General features: G+C 48.1%; 1 protein-coding gene across 1 annotated transcript in view; it reads right to left on the bottom strand.

The window, feature by feature from the left end:
• The window catches only part of KPNA4 (karyopherin subunit alpha 4), a 221095-nt gene that overhangs the window by 148715 nt on the left and 44776 nt on the right, over positions 1-27604 (bottom strand). Inside the window, exons 9-12 of the mRNA XM_085635233.1 lie at positions 25701-25870; positions 25557-25601; positions 19421-19552; positions 960-1088 (exon numbers count right to left, since the gene is read on the bottom strand). Coding sequence (XP_085491359.1) covers positions 960-1088; positions 19421-19552; positions 25557-25601; positions 25701-25870 — 476 coding nt within the window. The remainder of the gene's footprint in view (positions 1-959; positions 1089-19420; positions 19553-25556; positions 25602-25700; positions 25871-27604) is intronic.

The raw sequence follows: 27604 nt of genomic DNA, 5'->3' as shown, positions 1-27604 counted from the left end.
AAAGAGAGAGAGAGAGAGAGAAAGAGAGAGAAAGAGAGAGAAAGAGAGAGAAAGAGGGAGAAAGAGGAAGAAAGAGAATATGAGAGAGAGAGAGAATATGAGAGAGAGAGAGAGAGAGAGAGAGAGAGAGAGAGAGAGAGAAAGAGAGAGAGAGAAAGAGAGAGAGAGAAGAAGAGAGAGAGAGAAAGAAGAGAGAGAGAAAGAGAGAGAATATGAGAGAGAGAGAGAGAATATGAGAGAGAGAGAGAGAATATGAGAGAGAGAGAGAGAATATGAGAGAGAGAGAGAGAATATGAGAGAGAGAGAGAGAATATGAGAGGAGAGAGAGAGAATATGAGAGAGAGAGAGAGAATATGAGAGAGAGAGAGAGAATATGAGAGAGAGAGAGAGAGAATATGAGAGAGAGAGAGAGAGAATATGAGAGAGAGAGAGAGAGATATGAGAGAGAGAGAATAGAGAGAGAGAGAATATGAGAGAGAGAGAAATGAGAGAGAGAGAATATGAGAGAGAGAGAATATGAGAGAGAGAGAATATGAGAGAGAGAGAATATGAGAGAGAGAGAATATGAGAGAGAGAGAATATGAGAGAGAGAGAATATGAGAGAGAGAGAATATGAGAGAGAGAGAATATGAGAGAGAGAGAATATATGAGAGAATATGAGAGAGAATATGAGAGAGAGAGAATGAAAGTGAGTGCGTGCAAGTGCAAGAGAGAATGAGAATGATGTGAGCAAGTGCGAGCGCGCGAGGGAGAGCAAGAGCGAGCGTAAGCGCGTGCAAGGGAGGGCGAGCGCGAGGGAGGGCGAGTGCGCGCGGGAGCGGAAGAGACAGAAGTAGTAGTAGATCGTTATTTAAGCTAAAAAATAAGGCTGTGGTATCACGTAAGACTTTACTTGCACTAACAAATACAAGCAATCAAATACAACTTTAAGATAAATGTCAATAAAATTATAGCCAAACCTTATTGATTTTCTCCTTTGGGTGTGTCAAAAGTGCAGGAAAGTGCAAAAGGGCGTCACAGTTCAGAACAACTTGGGTCTGTTCATCTGTGCCAGTCACAATATTCCCCACAGCTCTAAGAGCAGCGGTCTTTATTTAAAAAGACAAAAAAAGTTTGTGTTACACAATTACAACACAGAAACGGAAAATACTTATTATACAGTTTGTTGAATCATATATACCTCGTAGTTAAAACAGAGCAACCAAGCTTTTCTAATGGCACGTAGACAACCAAAATTGAGCAGACATTCTGTCACCTGACAGTAATTAAACACTGAAGAAGCTTTAGATCATGTCAATTTTTATTCAAGACTTTGGCATGGTTTGGATTTATTTAAAATCAAGAAAGTCTAATAGTTTTTCCAAAGTTTCTATTTCTAAAATAAATGTTGGCAAAAACAAATTTTTTCATAATACTTTTTATTTTTACAGATAATCGATCTAATAAAACTGAATTACGTTAAAAGCCTAATGGCATTCGATATCTTGGTATCTCTTTTTCAAACAAAATGTAAGAAATAAAATGAACGTTAACAGCACGAGGTGTAGAAAGTGGCGTCTACTTCTACACCTTGTTACACGCAACGCTGCTGCTCATGGGTACCTGTTTTTCATGAAATAAAAGAAAACTGGAGAAGCTATAACTTGTCTCGGCACAGGACCTCAATAAATCCTTGGCATTTGACATATTCACAATAGCTGCTATCTAATTTTGAACTTTGCTGGTCATTTGGAACACTGTATAGTATTAGGCCTGAGGAAGTTTGTGGTTCACACCACAAAGACGAAACACGTGTTGGCGGCTAGGACTGTTCTTGGAGACGTTTTTTTGAAATAAAAAGATTAAGAAGACCTTCTCGATGTGGACTTAAAGACTTTGATTAATTATGACACAAGCTCAGGATATATTCCGCTTTGTATATGGGCTGTCCTTTAGCAAAGGTAATGAACAGTTAAAGTCTGAAAGGGCAGACTGTAAATGTAGTACATGAAAGCCTGTTCGAAATCTGGCGTGGCGGGCTCTTTCTGCTACAGAGTCTGGCAGAGGGAAAAAAGAATGAGAACTATAAGATTTCATGAAGATGAAAAGGGGAAACCACCTTGTGAAGGAATTTTGCTTTAGTTCCGAGCACCACCTATGAACCTAAATGAAGGATTGCGAGGAAATGGGGTGCATTAATTGCTGTGGTTGTGCAACCTCAGTGTAATGCACTTAACCTTTTTGGACCCTTGTTTAGTTTCTCAAACCTTCAGTTGAACCCTGGGTAGCTGTGTCTTGGAGCAGCAAGGATTACACAAAGAACAAGTGTAAAGCATTTAAACTGCACCAAAACAATTGACGAAATCAATAAGACACCAAATAAATCCATCAATTTATAAGAAATAAAGTATTTATGAATTTGACTCAAATAAAGATCTTCTAGTTTGCGAGATATAGAATTTACAAGGAATAGTAAATCAAAGCATTTCACTAAACTACGAACAAGCATTAGCAAATTCAAACTGTAGAAAAAAACGTAACTAAAGTTTGTGCTAGTTGTAATGCAGTCACTATAGGCAACCAACTCCAGTAGGGAGCCAGTGAGAGCCCAGGAAGGTCCTCAGGTTACCTCAGCAGATGAAGCAGTCTTAAGTCAGTTTCAGGAACTTTTATCTATTGTAGGGCTTTACTGTAAAAGTGATCTTCATGCAAGGGATGAAGGATGCTCAAGATGCTCACGGATCCTGTAGGAAGCTGGATCTGTATATGGTATTACCACTAGGTTATACTATGCACAGAGCTCAGGGATTCCCCAAAAGTGTACAGGGCTCAATGTAAAACCCAAAGTAGTAGTTTGGGCGAGCAGCCTTAGGCCTAACACAGAAGTGTAAGACATTTCTTGCTCACACATGATCAATAATGTACACACGCCCCAAGAAGATTCAGACCAATTTTAGGAAAACAAAAATACTTTGAAATTTATTTTAAGACCACGATCTTTGCAATAAGGCGCGTAGGTTTTTAAATAAAAATACTTCTTACTTTGAAAAAAACTCAACAAAGTTGAATGTTATGCTATGGGTAAGAGAATATTGCAGTTAAACAGGTAAGTAATGCACTTACAATTCCAGTCTCCAGTATACAAGTGCTCCCTGCCATATCTGGCATTTGGATGTCTTGATAGTTAGGTCTGCAGGGCTTTTAAACCCTTCCCCAGGTGGATCAGGTGTTCCTGCCAGGTGGAGCGAAAGACAGCAATATCATCAAGACATGCTGCACTAAAAGGTCTCCTTTGGAAGGTGGCAGAGGCATCATTCTTTAACCAAAGGGCATAACAGTAGACTGATAATGCCCATCAGGTGTGGAAAATGCGGTTTTCTTTGGCTCCACGTGCCATGCCAATCTGCCAGTACCCTGCAGTTAAGTCAAAGGTACTAAGAAATTTGGCTGCACCCAATTTGTCTATCAACTCATCAGTTCTTGGTATAGGGTGAGCATCTGACTTAGTGACAGGTGAGCCCTCTTTAGGCCACACAGAACCTAATCTCTCCATTTCCACCCTGTGGATGAGGTTTGGGAGTCTATAACCAATGGGCTGGCCCAGGGGCTCTCAGAGGGTTCAATAACACCGAATTCCAGCATCTTGCGGACCTCTGCTTTGATGCTTTCCTTAACTTCATCAGACTGTCAATAGAGTTTCTTCTTGACAGGTACACTGTCCACATCATGGGTACACCAGTTTGACAAAGGTTCAAGGAGAAGAGCTTAGCATACTGCTGTAAGACTTGCTTACAGTCAGCCTACTGTTGGGTAGTGAGGGTGTCTGAATAGAAGACTCCATCCACTGACCCATCTTTGGGGCTGTAAGAGGTCAGGGAGAGGTTCACTCAGTCTTCAGATCCTCATCAGTAACCACCAGCATGGTTATGTCAGCCCTGTCATGGAAAAGCTTTAGGTGGTTCGCATGGATCACCCTTTTGGGGGTCCTGCTTGAGCTCAGTTCTACCAAGTAGATGACCTCAATTTTCTTTTTTAAGATAGGGTAAGGGCCACTCCATTTGTCTTGAGAGGGCTCTTGGTGCCACGGGTATAAAAACCCACACCTTTTACCCTGGTTGGAATTCCACCAGTGCAGCTTTTTGGTCATACCAGAGCTTCTGGCTGGCCTCTAGGTTTTTGGAAGCTTTTTCCATGTACGCTGTCATTCTGGACTTTAGGCCTAGTACATGGTCCACAACATACTGTTGGGTTATTGGAGAGGCTTTTCCCAACCCTATATAACAAGACAGAGTGGTCCCTTAAAAGGATGGGCAAACAGAAGTTCAAAGGGGGAAAACCCTATTCCATTCTGAGGCACCCCCCTGTAGGCGAAAGGCAAGCATGGCAAGAGGACATCCCATCTCCTTTTTAGCTTTTCATGGAGCCCCGTGATCATGCCCTTTAATGTCTTGTTGAACCGTACAACAAGGCCATTGGTTTGCGAGTGATGGGATGTAGTAAACTTGTACTGTACTCCACATTCTTTCCAAATATGTTTTAGGTAAGAAGACATGACATTTGACCCTGTGTCTGAAACTACCTCCTTAGGAAACCCTACCCTGGTGAAGACACCAATCTGGGCCTTGGCTACTGCAGGAGCTGTAGTAGCCCCAAGGGGAATTGCCTCAGGAAACCTGGTGGCATGGTCCACTACCACCAGTATACATTTATTTACTGATGCTGTGGGGGGAGAGGGGGTTCAACTGTATCCACACCTACCCTTTCAAAAGGGAACCCCCAACCACTGGTAGTGGAATTAAGGGGGCCTTTGGGTGTCTACCTGTTTTGCCACTGGCTTGACAGGAGCGGACAAACTTCTTTATCTTCGAGACATCTGGGGCCATTAAAAGTGGTTAACTAGCCTTTCCAATTTTTTTTTTAGCCCAGATGCCCAGCTAGGGGGATGCCATGAGCCAGGTGAGTAAAAACTATTTACATCTGAGGCACTACCACTCTCCTAGTGGCACCAGAGTTGGGGTTTCTGGCCTCAGTATACAGGAGTCCGTCCTCCCAATAGGCTCTGTTGGTACTACTGACATCTCCCTTTTTCTGTGCAGCAGCTTGCTGCCTCAGGCTTTTAAAAGTTGGACAGGCCTGCTGTCCAAGGCACAGCTGCTCCCTAGTGGGTTCCACTGGAGCGCAACCTTTTAAGGGTCAAGTTCCAAGGGCTCAGTTCCCTCTGGGGCTTCAAGTCCTCTCCCCGAGGAGAGGGGTCCTGAATCGAACTGTTCAGAATCTGGTTTCCCAGTCTTCTTACCTTTCCTCTTGGAAGGTTGGGTCATTCTATCAGGCTACAACACTACTTTTTCACCCCATTTTCTGCTCTGCGCTCCAGTCTTGACACTAAATCTTAGGGATGTCTAGCATTGCTGCATGGGTTTTCAATTTTCAACTTCAGCCCATGCAGAGGTCTCCAGGTCCGTTCCAAGCAGACAGGCAGCTGGAAACTTTAGAGACCACTACCTGTTTCAGGCCAGTAACCCCACGCCCCGTGTCTGTCACCATAGCTATGGCATGGTTAGGAGTAACACGGTCAGCATTGGTAACTGGTTAAGATTTTCCAATCGGGTATTGCTCTGGGGAAACCAGCGTGTCTCTTACCATGGAGACACTGGCACCTGTATCCCTCAGGGCTTCTACCCTAGTCCAATTTATCCTGATTTGCTCTGGGGACCCGGTTTATCCCATCTGGAGATTGGCTACACCAGTAGTAGCTGTAGGGGACTTCTTGCTAGGACAAGTAGCATCTCCAGTGGTGTCCCAACTTCTTACAGTTGAAACACCAAGCCCTATGGGCAGCTCCATCTAGTGGCGTTTCCCAATCAGCACATCACACGGTGAGAGCCTTTGAGGCTCACCGCCAAGTGTTGCCGTTCCTGCCAGGGGACGTGTGAAGCACCTCGACCCAGAGTAGGCTTTGTTCCTGAACTCAAAGAGCACAGAGGCTCTCACCACATGAGGTCAGAAACCAGTCTGGTGGTGGCTGGCTGGCAGCAACCTGTCAGCCAATATGCTACAAGTTGGTTGTTTAGCAGGGGGGTATCTCTAAGATGCCCTCTGAGTGCATTTTATCATTTATAATAAATCCAACACTGGCAGCAGTATGGGTTTAATACGCTGATACGTTTGGTAGCAAACTTCAGTTTTCAGAAAAGCCATCATGGAGCTGTGGAGTTTGTAATGACTAACTCCCAGCCAATGTACTCAAAATGGCTCTAGTGCATTTATGAAGTCTGTGAATGGTACAGACACTGTAGGGGCATATTGCTCATGCCGCTATGCCCTTACCTGTGGTATGGTGCACCCTGCCTTAGGGCTGAAAAGCCTGCTAGGAGGACTTACTCATTCCACAGGCAGTGTTGATGTGCATGGCATACAGAGATGTGTGCCAGGTCTACTCTTCAGTTTGGTCTGCACCAGAATACGCAGCCTGCAGTTGCAGGGTGTGGTGGTGAGGGTGGCATAATGCATGCTGCAGCCGTCAGAGGCCCTCTCTGGTGACAAGGCCGTTGGTACCAGGTGCACCTTTTAAAGGGGACTTTCATGTGGCCCAAAGGTGTGCAAATTGTGGAAACAAAGGTTCAATTTTGGTAAATAACACAGGTGCTGGGGCCTGGTTAGAAGGGTTCCATCAAACAGTCATGTTGGCATCAAGGGTATGTGGCCACGCAATATGCCCGACAGGACGTGAGCTCCTTAGTCTGCCGGCCAGACCGGCCAAATATTCCTGTAACTCTGTGAGAAAGTGGCTCTGTATATACTGTTCCCAAATAGGTACAGGGTGTACAGAGTCCACAGTCCCCAGAGGTTTGGCAGAGGCTAAAGTTAGATATAACCGTACTCTCTAAAGTGGTAGCTTGGTCGAGCAGTAAGGCAGTATCAGAGGACAGTGTAAAGCATTTGTTGCACACACTCAGTCAGCAAATGGTCTCACACACTCAATAACTGAACTCTAGGCCAATGGTTCATATATAAAAAGATATATGCACCTTTTATTTTAGAACCAACAATAGGTATTAAAATATACTTTCTCAGAATGAGATGCTTTATATAAATACTTTTGCAATATGCAATTGACTTTTGTAGAAAGTTACAAGTGGTTGCAATAGGCAACACAATTCTAAACACAATGCATCGAGTTCAATGGAAGTTTCAAGTTATTTGCCAGAGATTACTTTTAGGATTACTTTTGGAATTCCAGGACTGGATCCTAGATTCAGTCCTGGGTCAGTACTTGGAATCAAGTGATAAAAGTCGACTTAATTACTGTGATGATTTTTAGACAATATTTTGCTATTTTAAAAGTTGACACTTAGAAAATATTTCATAGTAAACAGTCAATGATTCCCTATGTCAGAAAATTCAAGTTGCAGGTATAGTATGTTCTTGTTACTTTTTTAATCCAGTATTCGGTGCCTAGACTCAGAACTGGGACCTTTATCCAAAACAGGTAAGTAATTACGTTTACAGAGATTATACGATTTTTAAAGAATATCTAACATTCGCAGAAATTGACAGACGTACTTCACAGAAAAACAGTCAATGGTTTCCTATGGGAGAAAATTGGGTTACTGGTAAGTACAGTTGTAAGTATTTTTCAGAGTCCGTGCTGAGCACCAAGATCCAGCACTGGGAGCTCACCTAAGAGCAGGTGAGTGTTTTCGTGTTTGTTACTCGGCTGATTTTTGGTCAATATTTTAAGTTTTGAAAAGTACACACTTAGAAGCAATTTCAGAAAAAGCCAGTCAATGTTACCCTATGGAGAAAATTGAGATCGGTTTAAAGGCAAGTACTCGACTGGCAGAGTTAAGGTTCTGGGCATAGACTCAGGGGTCTCCCAGGGTCGGGTAGGTACAGTTCCTTCACCCTCAGCGGCACAAAGGCGGCCAGGTGCAGAGAGAGTTAGGCCCAATGTTATCCTATGAGAGGGAGGGGGGGCCTTGGTTGGTGGCTGCTGACTAGCAGGCCACGCGGCTGTGGGAGCTGGGCTCCTGGTCACTTACTCACGGCAAGTGGGGAAGTAGATAGGTGTAGAGGTTGCACTGCCAGGGCCACTCGGGCGGCTGGGTGCAGGGTGCTTTTGAGCCTTCGGGCGCTCAATTGATTTCAATGGGAAATCTCCGGTTTAGAAAAAGACTGCAAGCTCGGGGACGAAGATTCTTCAGGTGCTACCACCACTTCGAGAGGTAAGTTGGGTAGCTGGAGGATAGGTAGGTACCCCAGGATTGGGCACAGGGGACCGCCGGGTGCAGGGGTGCCTTTTGGTGTCAGGAAATCTTACCCTCTGTTAATTGCGGATGAGGGGGGACCTGGTTATGAGGGTGCAGGCTTCTTCAGGAGTGTCGAGGGAGGTCCTTGGGTGCCAGACTCGGGGTCACAGTCCCCGTGGGGTCGTACTCCTGGTCTTTGTTCACTCCGGCACAGGCCAGGCTTGGCGAGTGCAGAGTGGGCTGGGTTCGCGGTTCCGGGCTGCTGCCAGGGAATAGAAGTAGTTTGAATAGAGCCTCTACACATGGGAGTCCCAGGGGGCTTAGAGTCAAAAGGTAGCCAGGTCCTCCAGGGTTTGTGAGGTTGCTGGCCACAAGAGATGACGGGTTGGAGCAGGTTCGAGGGTCGACAGGCCGGTAGGGCTGGGGCCAAAGCAGTTTGTCTTCCTCTTCTTGGCAGCTGCAGGGCATGTCTTCTTTCTTCTAGCTCTTCTTCGGATTTTGGAATCTGGGGAAGGAAGGTTCAGGGTGCCCCTAAATACTATATTCAGGGGTGTTACAGGTAGGTGAAAGGCAGGGACTAATGGGTCCCTGTCCTGGGGTGGGTACACCCCCTATCCTGCCTCTCTCCTGTGGGAGGGGGGCAGTAGCCTGATCCTGATTGGGCAGGGCTCCCCATCTTCAAGATGGCGAGAGCCCAGGGATGTGCTTCCTCGCCTCCCCCACCCGAGGGGTGGGGTTGGCAGGCTGGCACATCCCCTGTCCTTATTTGGGGTTTCCAGCCAAGCTTCCTGTCAGAGTGGGGGGTTGCAGTGGCCTGGGGAAGCTCACAGAGGCGGCATGCCTTTGAAGCTTGCCCCTGCCCATCCTGGGGGAGGAGATTTAGCACCTCGCCCAGGATGTGCATTGGGCAGAGGCTGTCCTACCCAGGGGTCCAGCAACAGGTCTGCTGTGTGGCAGCCTAGGCAGCCTCAGAACAGACGTGGATTGTAGGTTAGGTTTCAGGGGACCTCTCTAAGATGCCCTTTGTGGTGCTTGGTACATTAAATCCCACACTGGCATCAGTGTGGATTTAATGTGCCGAGCAGTATGATGTGCCGAGCAGTTTGATACCAAACTTCAGTGCTGCCATTATGGTGCTGTGGAGTTCGTGTTTGACAAGCTCCCAGCACCATGTACTCTTAAATGGCAGCACTGCACTTACAGGGCCCAGGAATGGACCTGGGTACTGTAGGGGCACAGGACACCTGCCTCTGTGCCCATACCACTGGCATAGGGCACCCAGCTAGAGGGGTTGCTGATGTATGCCAGGGCAGTGTAGGTTGTGGGCATGGCACACAGGGATGTGTGCCATGTCGTCTGTTTTGTCTTGTACCCAGACACTCAGCCTGCCAGGGCAGTGTGTGTGTGTGTGTGTGTTAGGGTACAGGGCCTCCAAGAGTGGCACAATGAGTGCTGCAGCCCTTAGAGGCCTTCCCTGGTCACAAGGCCCTAGGTACCTAGGGTACCACTTACCAGGGGCTAACATGTGGCCAGGGTTTGCCAATTTGGGTTTGAGGTTTTGTTTAGGGAATGAACATAGGCCCTGGGCACTTGATTGGCCGGAGTCCAGGAGTCAAAGTACATTCAGCAAAAAGTGGGGCATACCATGCAAGAAAGATGGCATTTTCTCACACACTCCGCCACAAAGCCCCCCCCCGGGTCCATCCGCCTTCCAGACATTCTCCCCCCCCCCCTCTCCCCTGAAGTCTGTCTGGGGGGGTGGGGGTGATGGTGAACAAACGGCAGTGCCTGCAGACGCCGGGCGGATAGTAAGCATCTGGGATGCTCCGCTCGAGAGAGCTGAAGCTGGGCCAAAAAAAAAAAAAAAAAAAAAAAAAAAAAAAGAAGAAACGCTGCCGGAATCCGTCAACGACCCTAGATTGCCGGGGCGCATGGCTGTTGTGATGCCCTTACCTGCGCTGGGGGGTGTCATTTTGGGCAGATTGGTGTAGGAGGCTGGCTGGAGGAGCCAGAGTCGGCTGGCTGCTGCAGGCGTGTGCCAGCCCCAACGGCAAGCCTGCATAGACTGAGGAGGGCGAGGGCGGTCGAGCAGCGGAGCCGCGCCCAGTCAGTCTCCGGAGCAGTCCTGGATTGGCGCCTGACCCCAAATCCAAAGAGGACTTGCAACATGCAGAGGGAGAGCTGCGGCGGACCATGGCCTGGACGGATCGAGGCGGCTTGACCTGGAGTAGAGAACCCTGGCCCACGCCCGCTAGTGGTTTCTGTTCAAGGGTTGAACAGAGATGAGGAGTCCCCCTCTGAGCTGCTGGGCACCGGACCGAAAGGTTGAAGGGGGGGGTGGGGGAGGGTGAGGGGGAGGAGGGACCCCTCATGCGGAAGGCCTCTGAAGTGATCCAGAAGTAGAACGGAGCTGCTGGGGTGAGGCCTGATGGAAGACCAAGGAGCATGATTGCCACCCGATGTCACCTCGCACCTGCTGGGCTGAACTGGCCGCCCAGGCATACTGAGTGACATTGCTCCCAAGTACTGCGGTGCTGCCATGGGGGAGCGGTTTGGTCTCAGGGAGGGCCCGAGTGACACCGGATGCCTGCATTAAAGGGGGGAGAAAGCTAGAAGAGCCTGCCTATGCAGCCGGGAGGAGGTGTCTCGGTCAACTGATGAATACCCCAACTCTGAAGAGGGACGAACCCTATGAGTCTAGTGGAAGAGGTGAGGAGGAGGAGGGGACACAAGTAGGGCAGTTGGCCTATCACGCACTGCGGCGTGCCTCTTCTCCGCCCCCCCCCCCCCCCCCCCAGTGGAAAGACATTTTAGAGCTAAAAGGAGAGGTGGCCTCGCTCAAACAGCAAGTGACACACTTGACCAACTCCACAGGCACGTGTGAGTGTCAGGCTGAGGCGGCGGCGGGCTGGGCGTGCAGCAGTAATATCGAATCCTGGGGATACCAGAAAGGGCCCAGGAGGGTTAGAAAGAATTCTTCTTGGAACACTGGTTACGTACCAAGGTATGTCCCAGGTCCTGTCGGACAGGTTTGTGGTTTTCGAGGGCCTGGGCCTGGGTTCATAATGTCAACACTGAAAACGGAGAAGTTTGTTATCTAACTTCAGAGCACATTAAACCCAAATTGCTGCCAGTGTGGGATTTAATAAAAAAAATGCACACAGAGCATCTTAGAGATGCTCCCTGAAAAACGACCTACCACTAGTGCCCAGGCTGAGTGGCTGCTCCCCTGCTGCTACTACCAGACCTGTTTCTGGAGCCCTAGTTAGAGTACCTGCTGCTCTCAGGGGGCCTGAAACAATGCACATCCTGGGACGAGGTGCCAAGCCTGTTCCCCCAGGATGGGCAGTGTCCACAAAGGGGAAGCTTCAAAAGCTTGCCGCCTATGTGTGCTTGCCCATGCCTTTTGCTGCTTCCAGCAACTGGCCCCCACTGGTTCAGACCCCCACTTTGGGCGGGAGAACTGGCGGGAAAACCAAGTGTGAAAGGGAGGTGTGCCCACCTTTGCCAATCCCACCCCTCAGGTGGGGGAGGCGAGGTGAAGCACAACTCAGTCCCTGCCATCTTGCAGATGAGGGACCCAGCAACCAGAGTGTGGCATATGCCCCCCTCCCACTGGAGGGTGGCATAATAGGGGGTGTACCCACCCCAAGGAAGGGAATTCTTGGTCCCAACATTTTACTTCACTGTAACACCCCTAAATCTAGTATTTAGGTGCAACCCTGAACCTTGCCTTAGGCAAGCAATGACCAAGAAGGAGCGAAAAACAGTGCTTGAAGCTAAGAGGAAGACACCCACTGACATGGCCCCAGCGCTACTGGCCTGTCCCCACCTCGAACCTGTAGAAGCGAAACTCCGATGTGTCCTGCAGCCAGCAACCTCAAGAACCCTGACCACCTGCCCAGCCTCCCACTCTGCACCACTCACCCACAGCCCGATTTAGAGTGGCCCAACACCACAAGGTGGTCTCCCCGGCGATTCAGACCCAAGATCTGGTGATTTCTGACCTGCCTCAAACCTGCCAGCGATGCCTGCAGCCTTTCTGGATGATTCCCCTGACCGGAGCCGGAGCTGGTAAGATAAACCAGACACCTAAAGACAACCCTGCACCTGAAGCCCCACGGCCAAGGGCGGCCCAACCGACTGTCCCAGCATCCCAACTTACCTCTCCAACCAGTGGTCACCTCCAGAAGATCTTAGGCGAAAAATTGACATGTTTTATTCACCGCCCTTGCAAATAAGTTTCAGTGTACCCCAGAGTCTGAATATCTTTTGCAGACTAGATTCCTTTATTTTCCATGTGTGAGCTGCAGTTCTGCCTTCTGAGCTGATCTGCCTAGGTGTTATCCTTCCCTGGCAGGTGAATTGCTTGCAAGTTGATTCTCTTTGGTATAGCCCATTGCCAAAACTCCTGATCTAGCTTGCTTAGGGTAAATGATTTTGTTCCTCCCAGTTTGTTCAGGTGAAACATGGTTGTAGTATTGTCCATTTGGCTTGGAATGCTTTTAGTGCCAGAAACTAAGCCATCTCTAGGAAGTCAATATGTTTTATGAAGTCTGAATTATTCCATTGACTCCGTATCTTTAGGTTTCCTGAACATACTCCATATCCCTTGAGAGGAATCTGTTGTGATGGTCAATGAGGGAGTTTATGATTTGAATGGTCTCCCTAGTGTTTGGTTATTGGATGCCTCACCATTGTATCTCCTTCTATACCATCTGTTACAACCCCTAGTTCCTCCCAACTCCCTGTGGTTTGTGACCAATTGTTGCATAGCCATTCTTGTATGGGGTGCATATATAGACGTGCATGGGTAATGAGGGGAATGCATGATGCCATCATGCCCATTAGTTTAATCACTGTCCACACTGTCAGAGACGGTCCTTTGTGGTAGAGGAGTTTGCGCTCCTCGATTGCTTGTATCCTCTTTTGGGTCGGGTATGAACCAGACGTATTTGTGTGCTTAATCCATGGGGATGTGTAGATCGGCGTCTTTAAGACTATTGTTGCCATGTAGTCCCCTTTTTGCAGCTGTGGGATTACCTCCCTTCAAGAGGTAATCTTGAAACGCTGCTTGCGAGTAAATTGGTTTATGAATCTGAGATCTAGGATTGGTCTTAACACGAGATCTTTCTTGGATACCAAGAAATAAGGCGAGTAGTTTCCTTTGTTGTGCTCAGTTGTTGGTGCTCTCCATTGCCTGTTTTTGTAGGAGTACCTTTATTTCTACCATACAATAGCTGTGGGGTACCACACTTAAAATCCAATTGTCTGTGGTCATATTCTCCCACTGTTTTGCGGTAATGCGCTATTCTGCCTCCATCTGGTGTTCTGTGGGGGTCCTTTCTTGTGGGAAAGTCACTTGGAGTTTGCTCCTGGCTCGTCCTCTGCTACGAAAGGGCTGCTTTGGTTGTTGCTGCCAGAATTGACATCTGGACTGTTGGCTAGATGTAGGAAGCAGGCTGTGTATATACTATACCAAAGTGAGGTATAGTGTGCACAGAGTTCAGTGGAACCCCAAAGGTAGGCAGAGGTAAAGTTAGATAGCACCTCACTATTTGTGGTAGTGTGGTTGAGCAGTAAGGCAGTATCAGGAGAGCAGTGTTAAGCATTTGTTGTACCTACTCAATCAGCACATGATTTCACACACTCAAAGACTGAACTTCAGACCAATTGGTTTTGCATAAAAATATTCTTTAGTTATTTTAATTTCTAGAACCAAGCAAGCCTGGCACAGGTAAGTTGATTAATACTTTGCAGTAAATATACAGTTTGAAATGTAATTGTAAATGTACTTTGAAATTGTTACAGTTTGAATTACTGGCAATGCAAAGCTGTTAAATGCTGTACATATACTTTGTATCGACTTTGCAATGAAAATTACAGGTAAGTTACTTTAACGTTACTTTTGAGATTTCTTTTTCTACTCCGTGATAGGTCTAGATAGCACACTGGGAAATTGCCGAGAGAAAAGCTAAGTAAAATCAGTTTTGCACATTTGGTATTTTTCTGGCTTCCATACAAATCATCTCCACACAGAACATTATTCAGAGAATGGATTCCTATGGAGAGAAAAGTAGTGAACGGTTACCAGGTAAGTAATCGGTATTTGGAGTTGAGCTTCTGAGGGTAAAACAAGGGCTCTCCCAGGGTCAAGGATGCACTCTTGTTATACCCTCAGCAGCACTAGTGCGGCCGGGTGCGGTTTTGACGTCAGGCACCCTCTTGGTTACAATGGAGAACATCTGATTTGCAAAAGCGCAGGCAGGGAGATGAAGGTCTTCTGGGTGTGACCAACACTTCGAGAGGCAAGTTGAGAAGTTAGGGGATAGTTAGGCACTGTTGGTTTGGGCACACAAGGCCGTGGGGCGTCTGGCGCTAGGGTGCCTTTTGGGGTTGGATCTTACCAGCTCCGGGTCGTGGTTAGGGTGGCTTTCTGGATTTAGGCTGCAGGCGTGAGGCAGGTCAGGGGTCGCCATATCTCTGCTCAGGATCGCCGGGGTGACCTCCCTGTGGGGATTGCCCACTCGAGCTCGGGCCGTGGACGGCGGGTGCAGAGTGGGGCGGATTCACAGTGTCGGGCCAGAGGTTGCAGGTGAACAAATCCAGTGTTCACGAGAGACGAATTCTTTGTGCTTAAAGGCAGGCATGTCCTCAAGGGTTTTCGGGCTTGCTGGCTGCAGGACACCAGGATTTCGCAGGAGCAGGTGTGAGGTGGAGACAGGCCGGTAGAGCTGGGGCCAAGTCAGTAGGAGTCTTCCTCTTGTTAGCTGCTGCACGGCTGTTTGGTCCTTCTTGTTTCAGGTTCTCGTCTGAGGAAGCAAGGTACAGGGGTACCCCCTAAATACTAGATTTAGGGGTGTTATGGGTAGGTAACCAATGGGTCCCTTCCTTGGGGTGGGTACACCCCCTATTATGCCACCCTCCAGTGGGAGGGGGTCAAGAGCCTGTGCCTAAGTGGACGAGTCTCCCCCCCACCACCTTCTAGGTGGGGTGGACTGAATTGTGCTTCACCTTGCCTCTCCCACCTGAGGGGTGGAGTTGGCAGAGGTGGGCACACCTATTCCTCACTTGGTTCTCCCGTCCAAAGGGGGGGAAAAGAGAGAGAGAGACAGAGAGAGAGACAGAGAGAGAGACAGAGAGAGAGACAGAGAGAGAGACAGAGAGAGAGACAGAGAGAGAGACAGAGAGAGAGACAGAGAGAGAGACAGAGAGACAGAGACAGAGACAGAGAGAGAGACAGAGAGAGAGACAGAGAGAGAGACAGAGAGAGAGACAGAGACAGAGAGAGAGACAGAGACAGAGACAGAGAGACAGAGACAGAGACAGAGACAGAGACAGAGACAGAGAGACAGAGACAGAGACAGAGAGAGAGACAGAGAGAGAGACAGAGAGAGAGACAGAGACAGAGAGAGAGACAGAGACAGAGACAGAGACAGAGACAGAGACAGAGACAGAGACAGAGACAGAGACAGAGACAGAGACAGAGACAGAGACAGAGACAGAGACAGAGACAGAGACAGAGACAGAGACAGAGACAGAGACAGAGACAGAGACAGAGACAGAGACAGAGACAGAGACAGAGACAGAGACAGAGAGAGAGACAGAGAGAGAGAGAGAGAGACAGAGAGAGAGAGAGAGAGAGAGAGAGAGAGAGAGAGAGAGAGAGAGAGAGAGAGAGAGAGAGAGAGAGAGAAACATTTATGTAGCTTCCTTCTCCTCTGGAATGTAGAGTTCTTCTTCTCTCTCCGCGAGGTTGGGGGGTTGCTGGAGTGTCAAGAGTATCTTCTTACTCTGCCTCTGAGGTAGTGGAGGGTTTCGAAGGAATGGTGTATTCCTTTAGTGCCTTCTTGAACTCTTGCCACAGGAGTGCCGCCATTTCAGACTCTAGGTATCTCTCTCCACCTAGAGTGCCCTTTTGGATTCAGAAGCCAGGGAGATCCTCTTTGGTGTGGTGGTTTCTGCCCGAGATGGTATCCTTCGAGGCCTCTCATTCGACACTAATCTGTCGATTTTGACCTTTTCCCCTAGTCGATATCGTTGGCATAGGATTCTCTAGACCGCGGCTGACCCTCGGACGTCATTTTTCAATGCCTGGGCTGCCTTTTGTGCCGCCTTTGAGGCCCTTGGTATCCGACGGATGAGGGGTCTTAGTTATCTTCTCTGCTTTCTTTTCAACATCAATGCCTTGGGAATCGTACGCGGTACGCCTCTTCTCGGTGTCTCCATCGAAGAGCTTGATGTCCGATCTTCAGTGTGCTGATTCTGCAGCCGCCAACTGTTAGTCTTCATCGCTTGAGAAGCCCAAGTCCTTCAGCGATACCTGCTGTTTATGGCCACCGAACATAGCTATGTGGTGCTCCACCTCCTGCTTGCTCCAGGCCTGAGAGTTTGACACTAATAAAGCATAGACCTTGCAGTCCTTATACTTGTGATCCCAGCCGTTCCTGATTTGGCAAAATGAGGAGGAAAAAAAGGAAAGGCAGAGAATAGCCCTCCTGAACGATCTGCCAGACCCACTTGTCCGATGGTATGGATCTCCAGTGGGGGAGGATGACGAACTCTGAAACCAACTGGAGTAGTGTGGTCCTGCAGAGACAGACTGGGAGTGTATGGAGTCTGCGGCTGTTGGGGGCAGGGTGGGCGACTTCTGGCCTCCATTCCTGAATCGGAATGCTCCGCATCCACCCATGGCTTGGGCAATCTGTGCAGGACTGTGGCTGGGATAGGGCTGACGCGGCTGGAAACCACTTCTGTTGCCATGAAAGGGGCGCAAGTAAGACTGGCCACAATGAGTGGAGGAGAGGCCCAAGGATCTGGGCGTAGCTCAAAAATTCTTGAACCTGACCAGGGCAGTTTCATTTTTTCCCCCCCAAAAACAACCGGTTCCATCAAAGAGCATGTCCATCAGATTAGCTTGAACATCGCCCGGGAAGTCAGTTGTTCTAACCCCGGCATGGCACCTCAAGGCCACTGTTGTTGAAATTGATTTGCCCAGCAAATGAGTCTTATCTAGGCCACACTGTTTGGTGAATTTTGCTGCATCTCTCCCATCCTTGACAGCTTGGGAGAGCACAGCCCGGGCCACCTCCGGGACCTGTGGCGGCACCTGCGCAACTGTCTCCCAAAGAGAATGGGAGAAACGGCCCAATAAGCATGCGGTATTCATCCTACCGCAATGCCAGGCTGAAGGAAGAAAACAACTACTTTCTAAAGGAGTCCAGCCTCTTGGATTCCCTATCCGGAGGAGCGGAAGGGAATGCGGCCTGAGACAGAGGCCTGCACCACCAAACTTTGAGGTGGGGTGTTGGCTGAGGAACATTGCGTCGCCCGGAGATGGGCGAAGGCAGCGTGCAATATTCACAGGAGCCCCTGTGATAGGCTTTGACCACGTGCCTAGAAGGACGTCCCTAAGTGCCTCATTAAAGGGCAAAAGGGGTTCGGAAGTGAAAGCCCCTGTTTGAAGCACCTCGGCCAGGAGATTAGTCCTGACCTGCAATGAGGGCAGCACTAGTCCAAGGACCTCAGCTGCCCTCTTTACCACTATGACATAGGATGCCCACTCCTTTGTAGCCACTGTTGGAGGAGAAAGCATGCCAGTATACTGGGAAGTGTCCATACCAGTCCAAGTTCTCCAGAGAGGCATCTTGGTGTTTGAGGGTCCAATGACCCCTCCCATTCCTCTCATGAGCCTATATAGGTACCGCACATCCAAACCAATGCAACAGACGCTAACGATGTCAGGTGGAGCCGAATGGAACCACCAGACAGCGCACAAGGTGGTATTGCTCAGCAAAAGTTTACAGAAACTCAAAAGGTAAGGAATCTGCAGCTAAAAGTCCCCATCAGATGTTGAGGAGAATACCTGTCAGCAACTCCTTAAATGTTTCTTTCCGGAAGGCTTGGAAGCATTGCACATTTGTTTCTGACAAAGGTATCTTAATTATGCAAGTTGACCACATCACTTAAAGACTTCTGCGTTTTACAAAGTATTTTAGATGCCCTGCCTTTCGATGGATCCAATAACTTCATGCATCGGGGCAACATAGGCTTTTGGTAGTTTTTTGTTATGAAACTTCGATCTATAGAAGGAATTCCTAGAGGTGTCAGGGTCTTCTTGGGGTTCCTCCTTGAGCTTTCTGACCCTTGACGTCACACTGAGAAAACCTCTCCTTTATCAATGCACAGTTTCTCTTGTTCCCTACTAGAACATTGGCAACTGAGCAAGTAAAACCTCTTTTAAATGCATTTTTTGGCTTGAAAAGTGAACAGGCGTGTGACTCGACATGTGATTCCTTGAAAGACATAACATAGTGGATGCTTATTGTTAAGGACAAACTTTTAATGACAGTTGGGCAAAAATTGGAGTTTGCTCATTCTGCAGAATGGCGCTTAGTAATCTCAGGCACCCCAGCTTCATTGGCTATCAATCTCAGACTACTCCAAAGTAATAAATGAAACGATCCCCAAAAACCTTGATCCAGCAGAGCATGCAGCTTCAAAGTACCCTATAGCTTTTCAGTGTTCTGATCACAAAGTTTGTGGGTTTGTTTTTTTTTAGCTCCTTTGGCACACCTCCAAACCAAACAGGAAATATTAATCTAAAACTATGGTAATTCAAGGGGCATTACGGGCTTACTGACTTCATGCTCTGGCTTGTCAGCCTCGAATGACACCCTCAAGACTATAATTTAACACTACCACTAGATGATTGAATTATGCACAGGGCAAGTGATTCCAGGTCATATTCCCCTGGTAATGCCTCATTTTGCCCAAGAGTTTCACACAGATTGTCTGCTTGCAATGAAATTTCAAATAAGACAAAACAAATCCATAGTGTTCCACTAATAACAATTTTGAAGGGATATATAACTGACCTAACTAGCTTTGTTGGAATTAAAAAGAATCTCTTAATGTGGCCAGGCATCGAAACAAACTCCAGACTCGTTTATACAGTCTTGGGCTTCAGGGAGATACAGACTGAGCACAGTGAGCAATGGGACCAATATCTAGGTATACAATTTGTTTTATGGTATTAAATTTGCTCCCCCTTAAATTGCCAAGTTAAGCTTTTTAGAAAAGGTACAGGACAATTACAGCACAGCCATACAAATGTATTAAGACAAATCACAAAATGGTTTTAATAAATATCGTGTCCTCTGTAAGAAAAGAAAAATAGGCACGACACTTACTTGCACTTTAACTTCTAGGTTGCTGAGAAGAGGCACCAAATTGGTTACAATTCCAGAGTCTATTACCATTTGAATCTGTTCGTTGCCAGCATCAGTTAGGTAGGATAGGGCCCAGACAGTATCCACCAATATCTGATAAAAATGAATATTCTTATTAAAATGATCAAGCATTTAAATAAGAAAAATAAAACGTGTGCCCAATATAAACTTTGGGTATAAGTGAAATGTCTTCAAACAAATCTGTGGGGATTTGGCAGTATCTTGTGATAAAACCAGAAACTGTACCTTAGTTTAAAATACAGGTAAATGGAGAAAAACAAAAATGGCACACAAAGCATCCCTTTATGTACAATACCACTTTACCTTGCTCCACTAGCCTGTTTAATAACTTGATCAAGCTCAAGGCCTTATCGAACCATCTAGAACGTTTTGTTTAGAAGGTACTTTGTGTGTATGTGGAGATTGGGTAAACATATCTTCAAATTGCATAGATGTTTACATATATTTTTACATTGTATACTATTTGTTTAAACCGGGTATGTTACCGTCTGGATTGTATGTATTTTATCTTGTTCTTTCATGGTTTTATCACATGAAGTCGAAAAGTTATTTGAATTACAATCCCAAAGTAAGGTATAGTGTGCACAGAGTCCAGTGGATCTCCAAAGGCTTACAGAGATAAAATAGATATCACTTTACTCTCCATTTGTGGTAGTATGGGCAAGCAGTAAGGCTTTATCAGAGGGTAGTGTTAAACATGAATTGTACACACAGGCAAGAAATGTCACACACTCAAAGACTGAACACAGACCAACTGTTTGTATACAATTTCTTTTGTTGCATTTCATTTTTAGAACCAAGCAGGACATGGTACAGGTAAGTTGTACTTTTCAAGACAGGTTGACAGACTATGCAAGCTGGATAATATGGACTTTGTTACACGTTTCTAAAGGATTTAAAGACAGTCGAGATTACTTTGTGATTACTTTGAAATTATTTTCTACTCTGTGTGATAGGCCTAGATATCACACTTGGATATTACCTAGACAAAAGGTAAGTAAACTACTTTTACATTATAACAGAGTTGCGTGAATCAAGGGCACCCTCAGCAGCACTAGGGTGGCCAGGTGCAGTGTGCTGAGGCCAAATGTTAGCCAATGAGGCTAGGGGGCCTTCGGTTGGTGGCTGCTCTCCAGCGAGCCACTGGGATGCAGGAGCAAAGCTCCTAGGGTTAAGGCCGAGTGCCAAGTTGGCATCGGGTGCCCGGTTTTCAACGCGAAATCTCTGGTCGGAACAAAGACTGCAAGCTCAGGAAGGAAGGCTTCCTAGAGGCGACCACCGGCTGGAGACCTAAGTTGGGATGCATGAGGATGCCTGAACACCATCTGTTGGGCTCCCCAAGGCCATGGTGCGTTGGGTGCAGGGATGTCTTTAGGCATCAGGCTTCCTTACCAGCTCCGATCGCAGGGACACTGTAGGTAGAGACTGCAGGTATTGTCTGGAGGCAGGCCCGGGGGGGGGGGGGGGGGGGGGAGGGGGGTGGGGGGGTTGGGCTCGAACTCCGGCTGTGGCTGTCGGTTGCAGTGGCGCAGACGCACGGAACCAGAGTCTGTTTCTTGAGCAATTTCGGTGCTCATGGGAGACAGGGTCTTAGCAGGGAGGCAGGGCAGGTCCTCTGGATTCCGGGGGCTGCTGGACAACCAAGATTTCGCTAATGGAGGTCAGGACGAGCCAGTAGAGCTGGGCCAAGGCAGTGGATGTCCTCTTCTTCCTTCAGCATGGCTCTTCGGTCCTCCTTGCTCGTCTGAGGAGACAGGGTTTGGGGTAGCCCCTCAATACGAATATCAATGGGTCCCTTCCTTGGGGTTGCTACACCCACTATTATGCCACCCTCCAATGGGTGGGGGGGGGCATAAGACTGGTTGGCTGGGTCCTCCTATCTTCAAGATGGCAGGGACGGAGATGTGTACTTTGCCTCACCTCCTAGGGGTGGAGTTGGCAAAGGTGGGTGTAGGAGAGTAGGATCTGCACTTATGTTGCCCCCACTTTTTTTCTGATGAATACACTGGTTTCTGGCTATAGTCTGGCTGGGTCCCTGCTAATCAGGGCCCCAGTCTCACTGATCTCTCTAAACAACTTGGTATGCATATTAGATGCACTAGTGATTGGATACTGTGGTACCTTATGAGCCCCTAGTATATGGTACCTTAGGTACCTAGGGCATTGGTACTTCACAGGCCTACCAGGGGCTGCAGCATGTATTATGCCACCCCTGGGAAGCATTCTCAATCTGACACCACAGGCCTGCTACTGCAGCCTGTGTGAGGTAGTGTTAGCACTCCTCACTGAGGTATAGGTTCCTATATCTCACCATACACACACATATATATATAAACCTATCAGCCACCCCTCTTGCAGGCCCTAACAATCCTGAGACAGGGTGCTTGGTTTACTATGTGAGGGGGTGCTTCTGCATGAACAGAACCCCCTCTGCAGCTGGCAGAGTCTATTCTCTGCTACTGTTTGTGGATGCGGTTAAACCATATACTCTTAAGTGCATTATAACTTCGCGGTAAATGCTAACTTTGGAATGACTGCATCAAAACATGTCGTGTTTGGTGTCAAACAACTTGGAATCATACCCCCACACCAGTAACTGGTGTGGGAGTATGATCCCACCCTTCTAGAGGGGATGACATGTACCCACTGTACTAAACAGTAGAAATCTTCTAGAGCCCTGGCATCACAAAATGGATGCCACCAGCAGACACTGGGCTGCCCTCCTGCTGCTGACCGAAACTCACAGTGGAGGAAGCACAACAAAAGGCATCCTGTCACAGGGCGGTGTCACCACCTCCCAGACAGGATTTAGTGTATTGGAGCTGGGTGGGTGCACCCTTAGAGTGCTTTGAAGTCCTGAACTGGGGGAGCAGTAGGCTCCTCTGTGCATATGTCAGCTCAAACCGGTTCAGGGGCTACCTGCCCCTGCTCTGGCACGAAACTGTGCAAAGGGAAGTGGGTGTAACCACCCACTACCCTGACCCTCCTAGGAGTGGACATAGAGCTAGTCCCTCCCCTATCTTCACTAAGATAGCAAGCATTGCCAATGCAATTCAGATTACCTTGGACGACGCACTACAAAGAAGAATCCTGGCCCTTCGACGTTCCACTATCTTTGGAAGACTGAAGAATCTCCCTTGGAGTCAAGGAGTGACTCCCCTGCTTGGCAGGCACCCATAACCTCAATCGACGGTTGCAAACTTCGCCGCTCCCGCCGGAGTCCGAAGTCCCTGCGTCCCCAGAAGCGGATTTCCTGACCTCTCGGCGGCCATTTTGAGTCCCCAGCAAAGCTGTGGCATCTGGACCCCACGAGTGATGAGGAACTGCAATACCTGGGAACCGTGCACTGATTGAGTGCAAACCCTACCCTAAACGTTCTACAAACTTGTGCTTCGGACCATTTGTGGCCCAAGTCCCCAGCAGGTCTTGTTCCAAAAATCAGCGGCCAACCCAGTCCCGAGTAACCGTGGGCTCCTGTGAAACTTTTCCTGTGGCGGCGTCTTCGCGATCCCTTACCCGTTGGCTAGTGGGTCCCCCGAAGACTCTACGATTCAAAGGGCTCTCCTGGTTGCTCCGGGCCTGCCCTCACTTACCCTCGCTGGGTAAGTCCATCAGACCTTGCTGGTCTGCATCACCGACTATCTTCAGTCCACACGAGACTTGCAGTTGCCAAGGCTTGTTGGCTCCAATCCGGTTGCCGACACTCATCAGCTGCAGACGTCGTAGGACACTCTGAATCCAGCTGCTGGTCATCCGTCGATCCCTCCTGGACCTCGTGAGTGAAGAGCAAATCACCATCGACGACCTGAAGCGTTGCCTGTGGTCATCCATCTTGCTGGCCACCGGTCACTGGCAAGTGACTTTGAACACTGTCCCTTCAATTTTCAGGTCCTCTTCATCTTCAATCCACCTTCGGATTCCAGCGGACACCTCTTCAGTCGTCTCAAGCAGCAAGTCTTCATTGGTCTCCATTGAAAACAGCATTGCGACCAGACACCAAAAGACACCTATGCACCCGGCTTCCCTGGGTGAGGTAACTCGTGCACTCCGGTGCCCAGGTGTGTGTTGGCCCTCGAAATACTTACCCTGTAAGAGGCTTGCTTGTTGACTTCTTTGAAGTGCCCTAAAACTTTGAAATACAAACCGCGACTTGCTCCATTGTAACCTATAGGAAACCCGCAGCTGTGTTTTAGACACTGCACGCGTCTCCCGTGGGCTTGTTACTTACCTGCTAACACTGCAGTAGTGAAGCCCCAGCAATTCCCAAGGCCCTAGGCTTTGTCATTTTGCAAGTCGACTTTGTTAAACCATTCTTTTAGTATATGGTCTGGTACGCCCCTAGGGCTCCAGCCATATTTGTGCTTCATTTATTGAGAACTGTTGACATTTGAATGTTTACCTGGCTTCTAATCTCATAAAGAGATTAGTAGAGTGTATCTAGAAATAAATATATATATTTGATATATATACCTGTGTGGTGTCTTTTCATTTGGTAATTCAAGAGATAAGGTAAAACAAGCTGCTTTACATTCCTCAGAGCCTGAAGGCTGCTCTCCACAGCTACCACTAGGATAGCTTTCTTTAAAAGGTGGTCTTAAACCTATCTACCATAAGAGTCGAATTGGACTGGTGCAAGGTGGCCACTATAACTAGTGACCAGCATATGCCAGGCCAACTTCTCACAGTGGGCACATCACTCCTATCTTAGTTTTCCCACCGAATCTCCCTTATAAAGTGGGGTTCAGAACTGGTGGGTGTCAGTTGCTGGGAGAAAACTTACTGATTACCAAGGCGGCAAGCCTTTGAGGCTTCCCCTTCGTGGACCCTGAGCAGGGGAGTGGGGTGGGAGGGGCCTGGGACCTCTAACCAGGATGCGCTGTGAATCAGAACAGAGAGCGGAGGCTCTCGACTCAGGGGTCCAGAAACCTGTCTGGAGGTGGCAGCTGGCAAGCAGCCACTCAGCCAGGACACTAGAGTTCGGTCGTTATTCAAGGGGCATCTTTAAGATGCACTCCGAGTGCATTTGGCATTAAACCCACACTGGCATCAGTGTTAGTTTAATGGGCGGAGAAGTTTGATACCAAACTCCAGGCCTCAGTAAAGCCATCATGTGGTGCCAAACTCCCAGTGTGATGTTTTAAAATGGCTTTACTGAACTTACAATGCCGATGAATGGCCCAGGCTCAGTAGGGGCCCAGGGCCCATTATGCTCTCAACTGTGGTATAGGGCACCCTGCTTTAGGGCTGTAAGGCCTGCTAGAGTGGTGACTGACCATTTGCCACAGGCAGTGTTTTGGTGGGCATGGCACACAGGGATGTGTGCCATGTCAACTTGTAGTTTTAGGGTCTCCCCCTGGCACACAGACTGCACTGACTGTATGGGTCACGGAAGGAGTCTCTGAAGGTGGAATATATGCTGCGGCACTCAGACTTTCATTGGCTACATGGTCCTTGGTACCCCTGGTACCTTTTACATGTGACCTATATGTAGGCCAGAAGTGCCAAAGTGGTAGCAAAGGTACAGTTTTGTGGAAAGAACACAGAACCCGGGTAGCCGATTAGCAGGAACCCAGGGCACTCTTAGTCAAGGAGCATCAAACATCCGAAAATAAAGGGGGACACAGGCAACCATGCAAAAAATGGCAGTTTCCCACAATCCCAATCCAGCTGCACAAAGTGGGGGACAAATGTATAATTTAAAGATTCCAAAGGCATGTATTGTATTATATAGATGGTCTTTACAAACCGCCTATTTTGGGAAAACAGTACATTTGTAAAGGATTTATTATAAATCAATTACAAAAATAAGGTGGTGAAACATTAATCACTGAAGCACATAGGGTCTGTGGATAGAGATATATATATATATATATATATATATATATATATATATATATATATATATATATATATATATATTTTAAAATCAGTTATCATTGCTTATACACAAGACAACTGCTTCCCATAATTTAATGTTCGGAAGCCAAAAGTTAGCAAAATCCATACTATGCACCGTTTGGCCCACAACATGCATACTGTCAACACATTAAAGTTAAAAGCTAACAAAATTACTCACATTTACATCTGTGTGGTGGATTAGAACACATAAGGCTGGAAGAATCTGAAAAACAATTGAAGACTGTTAACCAAAAACCTCAACAATTTTAGATTTACAACAAGGATGTATTCTATATATATATATATATATATATATATTCACCTCCTGAATGGTTTCCATTGGTGGTGGTGGGTCCTTGTGGCGACATAAGTTAACCATTACCCAAGTAACATTTCTTAAGAAAGTTATTGGAATAGATGGGTTGATAAAAGAAAGCAGGGGCTTCACCACTCCAAGACTGATGACATAATCTCTACACTGTGGTCCATCACCTGGGAAAAAAGGTTAATAAGGGTTAAGAGAAGTTTCTTCTTCTGGCTTTAAAGCTTATTTTTGGGTGGACACGTTTATTCTTTTTCCATGGGGCACAAAAACTGGACTATGGCACTTGTCATACTGATTTCAGAGTGTCTCCAATATTTTCATTGATTTTTTTAATCTTATTGCTAGTCAGGTTTGCACAAGTGTAGTTTCAGGTTTTCGTACTAATCAACTACACACTTAAAACAGTTAAAGGGAAAACAGTCAATGTATGCCTATGGAAAGCAATGAAGTTATCAGTTAACAGGTAACTACTCGGTCTTTGGGGTTGAGGTTCTGTGGTTAGAACAAGGGTCCCCTCTGGGTCAAGAATGCGCTCTCAAAGCACACTCAGCTACACTAAGGCGGCCGGGTGCAGAGTGCTGAGGCCCAATGGGGGATAGGGGGCCTCCGGTTGGTAGCTGCTTAAGAGCAGGCCACACGGTTGTGGAAGCAAAGCTCCTGGTGTTAGGCTCAGGGCAAAAGGGGATCAGAGTTAGCACCCAAAGTACACCCGCAGCTGCACAGGGGCAGCTGGGTGTAGGGTGCTGTTTTGGCGACAGGTGCCCTGTTGATTCAATGAGGACTATCCAGTTTCAACAAATACTGCAGGCTCGGGGACAAAGATCTTCTGGAGGTGACTACCGATTGGAGAGCGAGGTGGAGATTGGACAGTTGGTATACATGGGGATGCTGGGACACTGTTGGTTGGGCCACCCAAAGCAGCAGGACTTCAGGTGCAGGGGTGTCTTGAAGCGTCGGGGTTTCTTACCACCTCGGGGGCGGGGGGGGGGGGGGGGGGGAAGGATCCTCCAGATAAAGGCTGCAGGCTTCGCCGGGAAATTCAAGGCAGGTCAGAGATCACCATACATCAGGTCAGGATCGCCGAGGAGACCACCTCAGGGTGTTGGGCCACTCGGGCCATGGGCGTCAGGTGCACAGTGGTGCAGACCCCGCGGATTTGGCCAGAGCCTGTGGGGGTAAGCAAATTCGGTGTTCACGGGAAACAGTCTTTTCTGTGGAGGGCAGGTACTCTGGGTTCTTGAGGTTGCTGGGCTGCAGGACACACTGGGATTTCGATTCTGCAGGTTCGAGGAGGGGACAGGTCACAGTCTTTTCTGTGGAGGGCAGGTACTCTGGGTTCTTGAGGTTGCTGGCTGCAGGACACACTGGGATTTTGCTTCTGCAGGTTCGAGGAGGGGGCAGGTCACCGTCTTTTCTGTGGAGGGCAGGTACTCTGGGTTCTTGAGGTTGCTGTCTGCAGGACACACTGGGATTTTGCTTCTGCAGGTTCGAGGGGACAGGTCGATAGGGCTGGGGCAAACTACGTGGGCCTCCTCCTCTTCGCTACAGCACGGCACGGCACTTTGGTCCTTTTCTTCTTGGTCGGTTCTTGTCGGAGGTGGCATGGTTCAGGGTGGCCCCTAAATACCAAATTTAGGGGCATTACAGGTAGGTATAGGTTGGGACGACTGGGTCCCTTCTTTATGTGGGTAAACCCCCTATTATGCCAAACTCCAGTGAGGTGCGGGGGCATATGCCTCACTGGTTGGCTGCTGCCCCCCATTCTCTCACCCCCCCCCCCTTGCAAGATGGCAGGGACTGAGTCGTGCTTCACCTCGCCTCCCCCACCAGAGGGGTGGAGTTGGCAAAGGTGGGCACACATCCCTTACTCACTTGGTTTTCCTGCTGAATCTCCAGCCCAA

This window comes from Triturus cristatus, chromosome 11 (assembly GCF_964204655.1).
Source record: "Triturus cristatus chromosome 11, aTriCri1.1, whole genome shotgun sequence".
NCBI lineage: Eukaryota > Metazoa > Chordata > Amphibia > Caudata > Salamandridae > Triturus > Triturus cristatus.
The sequence above is the reverse complement of the archived record's forward strand: the minus strand, read 5'-3'. Positions and strand labels throughout refer to the sequence as shown.